This window comes from Antechinus flavipes, chromosome 2 (assembly GCF_016432865.1).
Source record: "Antechinus flavipes isolate AdamAnt ecotype Samford, QLD, Australia chromosome 2, AdamAnt_v2, whole genome shotgun sequence".
Classification (NCBI taxonomy): Eukaryota; Metazoa; Chordata; class Mammalia; order Dasyuromorphia; family Dasyuridae; genus Antechinus; species Antechinus flavipes.
The window spans coordinates 510,973,907-510,981,317 of record NC_067399.1 but is presented as its reverse complement, the minus strand read 5'-3'; the positions used below and the strand labels follow the sequence as shown (position 1 = coordinate 510,981,317).

Below are 7,411 nucleotides of genomic sequence, written 5' to 3'. Positions count from 1 at the left end.
CATGTAAGTCTCTCCAAGTCTCTCTGAAATCCTCCTGCTGGTCATTTCTTATAGAACAATAATATTCCATAACATTCATATACTATAATTTATTCAGCCATTCTCCAACTGATGGGCATCCATTCAATTTCCAATTTCTGGCCACTACAAACAGGGCTGCTACAAACATTTTGGCACATACAGGGTCCCTTTCCCTTCTTTAGTATCTCTTTGGGGTATAAGCCCAGTAGAAACACTGCTGGATCAAAGGGTATGCACAGTTTGATAACTTTTTGAGCATAATTCCAAATTGGGGAGCTTACATTCTAATGGAGAAAGATAACTCCTGAAAAGAAGAGAAGGGGGAAGAAGGGCGGGGGGATGTTAGAGAAAAGACACTGGAGAGGGAATTCTAAAGATTCTAGAATAAAGTAGAGAAAGAAATGAACCAATGGACACAGCTATGCTCGAACTAGTTTGACTTAAAATGAAGATACTGTGTGGAAACAGAGGAAATAATCACAGAAGCAATGATAGTCCTAACTAGAAGTGGCAATAGGGAGCATAAAGCGCTTGAAGCTGGATTCAGGGAGATCTGAGTTCAAATGTGATTTAGATGCTTCTTAACTGTGTGATCCTGGGCAAGTTCATTAACCTCTGTCTCCCTCAGTTTCTTCATTTGTAAAATAATAATTACACTTGCCTCTCAGGACTGTGAAGATAAGACAATATTTGCAAAATTGTTTGCAAATTGTAAAGCACTATATAAATTATTGTTGTTCTTGTTTGTTTGTTTATTATTTTTCATGGGTCATAGTGGAGAAAGAAGTCCAGAGAATCAAGAGCGAAGCTGGAATGGGACATGGAATGAACTTGCTAAAGGAACCTATATGGCAAATTGCTTTTCCTTTAAATAGACTATTTGCTTCCCAAAAAGTTATGTCAGAGTTTCTTGAGTTCTTGAATATGTCCTAAGCCCATATGTCCAAGCTTTAATATTTTGTTACTCTCCTTTACTTTAGGAATAATTTCCAAAAAGTAGGAAAGAGGAGACTCCAAACTGGAAACCAGAAGCTTGTATATGACTTCATTGACATTTGCTTTCCCTGGTTCAAAAGCCACCTCTCACTGTGGGAACAGTGGTTCTTTTATCAGAAAAAAGATGAACCTCAGATCCAACTAGCCGGTCCTATATTTCCTATTAACCATCATAAATTCTGGAAAGGGCAAAGGAGGCAGAAGAGGGACCATGACTGAAATCTAGTCTTATTGTCTGCACACTGGGCTTGCCCTCAGGCTCTCTGATAAGATCAAAAACTGAATTCATTCCCCATCTCTTAAATGATCACCTATATCTGTTCCTTCAGAATAGGGGATCTAACATTTCCACAGAAATTTACAAAACTAACTCTCCCAAAGGATACAGATAATATCCTGGATCTCTGCCGGAACCACATGGCAAGTAGATATGGCAACTGGATCTTCAAGACTCTAAAGGGGTTGTTTGCCTAATCCAGGAAGCAGTCCTATCATAACATGGCCCGTCATTCTTGAAAATTAGCATTTGAAAAAGGTAATATTATTAGTACCAATGAAGACATAACCTTTAATGTCTTTGGAACACTTGGCAAATAGATAATAGTTGGCAGTTTATTTCATTAATAAAGGATCTTTATGAATAATTCCAAGGGGACTTGAACTTCCTCATTGTCAAAAATACCTCCCCACGCTAACCCCACCTGGCCCAGAAGACAGTATAAAGACACAGAAGCTAAGTGGATGAGACACTGACTGAAACCACTATCAGAATTCTGACCGCTGTGGAAGTCCCAGAAACAAGCACCATGAAGATAAATCTTCTGCTGAGTCTGGGGCTCGTTCTAATCTCTGCCCTCCATGCCCATGGCTTAGTATATGATAAAAATGCAGATTGGCAAGAGGTACCAGGGGAGAACCTGGGTGGATTATTTCTTCACGGACAGCTAAGAAAGTAAAGCTTCTCATCATTGATTAAGATCAGGATAAGCTTTGATGGAGAATTGGGGGAAAAAAAGATTCTTTTAATGCGATTACAGGAGAAAAAGGAGGCTCCCATATTTGACTTGGCAGTCATAATGTCATCTCCTCTATAAAGATTTCCTTAATTTCCCCATTGACAATAATCTTTCCATCCCTTGAGTTCATAGCATCTTATATTTCTTTTCTACATTTATGTTTATAATAGTCATCTATGTTACCTATCTTATTTCTTGTACTAAGGTAAGAGCTCTTTGAGGAAAGAACTGTCATCCATCTTTGTGTAACATTTCCATATCAGACAGTTTTTACCTAGTGAAGGCTTAATAAATGCTTCTTGAATAATAGATAGTGAAGTGTGAATGAATTCTGTATTCTAGATTTCTGCAGATTGGGGGCAAGGAAAAAAAGGGAGTTTCTTTTAGACTTTTTTTCATCAGTTTTCAGGAGAATGGAGGTCCATTTTGTTGGCTTCATCTGATGCAAGCAGGATAAAAAATGGAGGTGACATGAAGCTTTTCATAAACAAAATAAAATCGCATAACGATAATGTTGTGTTCGACGTATTCTCTAAGTAAGTAAAGGGTAAAAGATTTCAGATACTGTTCACAGATATTCTACCTGTCACAAACATATACATGTTAAAAAAAAAAAAAAAACAGATACAGGGAATAAGAGCCTAAATATATTTAGGTGTGTATTTGAACTAGGACACAAAGGATCTATTCTAAATGAGCTGAAATGGGGGAAGGGGATTTTGAGAGTAGGGGTGGTACAGAATGGAGGATTTCAGGAGGCAAAGAGTGGGGTATATAAGAGACACACAAATTTCTTAATCTTTTGATCAAGTCCAGTAAAGTCAATAAGACTAGAAAGAATCCACATTCCACCAGTTAGTGGAGACTGAAGTCTAAAATTTTTGTTCCAAAGAATTGTTTTGTTATTGTTTGATTGCTTTTTTTATTCCAGGGAAGGTGAAAAGTGTGTCTCAAATGCAATAACTGCTGAGAAAGAAAAAGACAGTAATGTGCTACACGTGCCCTGTAAGTATAAAACAAACATTTTCATGGAGGTTCATCTCCTTCCAATGACAGAAAAATATTGGAATCCAATAACTAAATCTATTCCAATTTGATTGAACTAAATCAAAAGGAAAATTCCCTGAGCCCACAAGTGAGGACTTGAGACAGTTAGTAGGCTTAATTAGAGAATTAGAATGAGACTGAGAGATCACAGAGACTGAATCTCTCCCAAAAGTACCATTCATTTCAGGAGTTTTTAAAAAGATAACATTTTTCCCCCAGGGTCTAGTACAAAAATGATACACATAGTAAGCTGTGATAAATGTTTTGAATTGAATTGAAGGAAGATAGATTATTTTACTTGGGGGGGAAGAGGGGAACAGCAGTCTGTATTCCAAGAATATGGTATTATTTGAGGAAATAGATTAATATGGGATTGGTTATCTTGCTTAAGAGGTTCAATGTAATGTCATAGAAAATCAGAAGATCCAGATTCTAACCCCTAACTCTGCTTTGCTATATAATGGGAAAATATCTGCAGCTGAATTTAAATGTTGTCTCTGACAGTAGCTACAATCCAGTTAGAACATTGTCTCTACAGTCAAAAGATTTGAGTTTATATCCTCCTCCTTCAGTTTCTTACCCTTGTCTCCCTGAGCAAGTCACTTAGCCTACTACTTAAATTGAAGGAGTTGGACAAGATGGCCTTGGAGATCTTTTCTGCCTCTCAAATTGTGATCCTCAGATTTCTGGTTCTCAATTTCCTCATCCGTGAAATAGAACTAAAAATTCCTGCAGTGCTTCTCTCCTAGAACTATTAAGTGACTTTGCAAACCATGAAGCATGATATAGTTGAGTTGTTATTATTTTCAATCTTAGGGAAGTCACAACTTCTGTATCTTCAGGTTTTCCATCTACAAGATAGGGAAGGATGGTACTTTCCTTACCTATCTTGCAAAATCTTGCAAAAATCAGTAGGAATAACATGGACTTTCATAATATTTTGAAGAGTGTTAATCTTTATGAAAGTGTAAAGTACAATTATTACAATTGACAAGCAATTAGTTCTGCTACAGTTACCAAGCTAGCTCAGGAAGACCATAGTATATGCCAATTTTCTTTGTTTCTTAAATCTTTTGGAATTCTGATTTTACTCTTCTGATGATTTCACAGATGGAGGGGAAAATCGGATCTACATCTATAGAAGTGATAGGAATAAAGCTTTTATCTTAATTACAATCAATATTCAAGATGGAATAAAGACTATAATAATAGAACTTTATGGTAAGTGTGCCCCACATGCATTCCCTACTTCCACACCATAGCATTCCCTTGTGATCAAAAGATAAAGTCATAATGTAGTAGAAAAAGTTTTGAATTAGGTATCAGGGCACCTGATAGTACTCTTGGTTCTACCTCCTGCTGAGCCTCACATTTCCTGCCTGAATCAATGTTTTCCCTTCCATAGAATATTAAAAGCCCCCTGGTTGTCTACCTTTAGGGGTTGTAATGATAGATTAAGGTAATAGATATTTTTGTAAACTACTAAGTACTGTACAAATATAACCAATTATTGCTTTGGATCTGGGAAGGAAAGATTTTTAGCAGGACAAAATATGCAAAAAAAATAACAATAATAATAACATACATTTTTTCATAAACTCACTTGCAAATGTAAGTGCTTTTCTACCTCTTCTATCTCTTTTCTTCCCCTGGGCTTGGCTGTACTTTGTCTTTCTGCTTTTGTTTAAGTTCTTCCATTTTCCTTTTTCTTCTCCCTTTCCCTCCCCTACTAACTCTTCCTCTCTCACAACACAAATCTGTCTTCTTGTATCTCATGCCTAACTTACTAGATTTTTGATTCTGACAGAGTTTCAGTTTTACTTAACCAAAAAAATTACCAGTGCAGAAAGCAATAGGAAATGGAACAGATTCTAGTTAGCCCATTATAAGTCATTTACTTGCAGTCATACTTATTGGAAATTGTTGTTTAAAAGACATTATTTTATCACCTTTCTTCTCTGACTTTTATACTACTAAATCATTATAAGTAACACACCCAATGCTAGGGCATATTGTAGCTCTAGCTTCCTCAAAGATGCCTCATGATTCATTCTGATCTAAGATTACAATTCTAACTTTTTCCTCTTCTCTTCATATGTGAAGCCATCCCCCTCTGATTTATTCAAAAAAATTATTGAGATAAACTCCACACTCACATTCTCATTCTTCACCCCAATTCTAGGACGGCCCACTTACGATGTAAGCAAAAAACTAATAACAGACTATTATAACGTTTGCAAACATCATGGAATCCCTGAAGATAATATCATTGACATGACCAAAGAAGGTAAGTTCTGTTTACCTTTCTGTTATCTTTTCTTCCTTGACTAGAAGGAGGAATTTCATGGAATAAAAACAAGAGACCAAACTAAATTGTTTCTCTTCTAGTTCAATATCTATGAGGATAAATCCTATGACAATGCAATTCAGAAGCTCTTGTCCTAACTCAAAAAGCATTGTATTCTTCTCTGAGTCATGGTGTTTAATAATCATTCATCTCTGCTTTCTACTCCACAGATGAATGCTACAGAAATAAGGAACAGTAGAGTTATCACCAGCCTACAGGTTTGTGATTTCTGACTTTGGGTCTGTACACTGGGGTTTTGTGTCCTGAGGTCCAGCTTTGTGACTGGTGGATAGCTATGAAGCGTGAATGGGATACCCCATTAAATCATCCAGTGAACATCCAGGGGAGGAGTGTTTCTCACCAGGAAGACTTGATGGGTTTTAGGAAAGTATTGAGTGTGTCCTGAACACTGTCCCTTACTCCTTCACCCATCTATCTCTATCCCCCAGTGTCTTCCCATTCTTTCCCCTGATCTTCACGTTTAGTAGTAATTTAATGCCTTATACTGAGTATCCATTGTGTGTCCAACAATGTATTAAAACAGCAAGATTCCTCTCCCAAAGAGCTTATAATCTGATAGGGAAGATGAAACATTAGGGGAAAAGGTAGGCGAGGTGTATATACATAGGTGAATATAAGGAAACAGCATCAGCAATTATAAGGAAATATTTAGAGTCCAAGAGAGTTAATCAAGGAACGTTCCCTGGAGAAATGAAATTTGAAGGAAGAGAGGCATATAGTTGGAGAATGTACTCAAATAAATCCAGAAGTGAGGCAGAAAAAGTCAAAAGCAGTATTTTATCTCTTTCTTTCAAGGCTCACTGTTTCCCTGGTCACTTTTCCCACACATATGCAGGCAGACAATGTTACAGCTAAGCACACTTGGTCAAATGGAAAACTTATTGGGAGAAAGGACAGCGGCAGGAGGTAGAGTTGGATGGTACAATCAGAGAAACAAGGCATTTTTTAAAAAGTAGGACCATCCCCTTTAGGCGCTTTTCCAAAGTGGAAAGGTAACAGCAAAGGCCTAATCTCCGGAAACCTCCCAGTTCATTGTTTCCAGAGAAAAATCAATTGGCTAGCTTTGGAGGTAATACACCTATCACCATACAATTTTTCCAGGTTTTTTCTGTCTGACAATGATTGATGGTCTTTGTCCTAGACTGGACTGATATAATCCGACTTAAGCTCACTCCCTTAAACTCCTGTTTTGTTTCTAGTTTTTTCCCCCCATACTTACCTTTTATTAGTGATTAGAGCACTGAATTTGGAGTCAAATCTCACTATTAAAACTTTTAAGTTATATGACCATGAATAAGTCAATTAACCTCTCTAAGCTTTTTTGCCATCTAAAATACAGGTATAAAGATATATATTATATCAACTTCCCAGGATTGTTTTGAGGCTCAAATGAGATTTTGCATGTAAAACACTTGGAACATTTTAAATCACCATATAAATGTCAGTTATTGTTATGACTGAGACACCTGGTAACTGATTCACTATCACTATCCACAGTAAAACCCAAGATGTACTTCTACGATCTGCTGGAATTCACCCTGGCTTCAGAAAAATCACCTATTAGTCCACAGATAATGAAATCATCCATATGACTTCTAGTATCTCATTCTTCTTCCTCAGAGTCATCCATCCTTTTATGTCTATGCTGATTCTTGGATGATACCTTTTTCTATATATGCTAATAAATGATTCAATTTATTTTATGTGTGTCCTTGGAGTTAAAAAGAACTAGAAGTAAGAGGAGGTCTTATAAGAGAAGGGATATCAAAAGGTAAGAGAGTGGTTGCATTTTTCTCCTGATGTGATCACAACAGTCTATATTGCTAAGCTTTAAATATCTTAAGGTTTACAAAGCACTTTCCTTGTAAGGCAAGTAGTGAAAGTAACATCAACCCATTTTACAGATGAGGAAACTGAGGCAAAAATGACATAGTTTATAGTACGGAGAGGAAAGGAGAGGAGA

The 7,411-nt window shown here is 36.7% G+C and overlaps 1 protein-coding gene across 1 annotated transcript; it reads left to right on the top strand.

Moving 5' to 3' along the window:
* Positions 1-1,783: 1,783 nt before the first annotated feature.
* LOC127547086 (epididymal-specific lipocalin-9-like) lies at positions 1,784-7,092 on the top strand. Its single transcript, XM_051973923.1, has 7 exons — positions 1,784-1,919; positions 2,436-2,569; positions 2,965-3,038; positions 4,191-4,301; positions 5,263-5,367; positions 5,598-5,645; positions 6,946-7,092. The coding sequence occupies exons 1-6, from the start codon at positions 1,824-1,826 to the stop codon at positions 5,624-5,626; spliced, it is 549 nt and encodes a 182-aa protein (XP_051829883.1). The 5' UTR covers positions 1,784-1,823; the 3' UTR covers positions 5,627-5,645; positions 6,946-7,092.
* Positions 7,093-7,411: the final 319 nt, after the last annotated feature.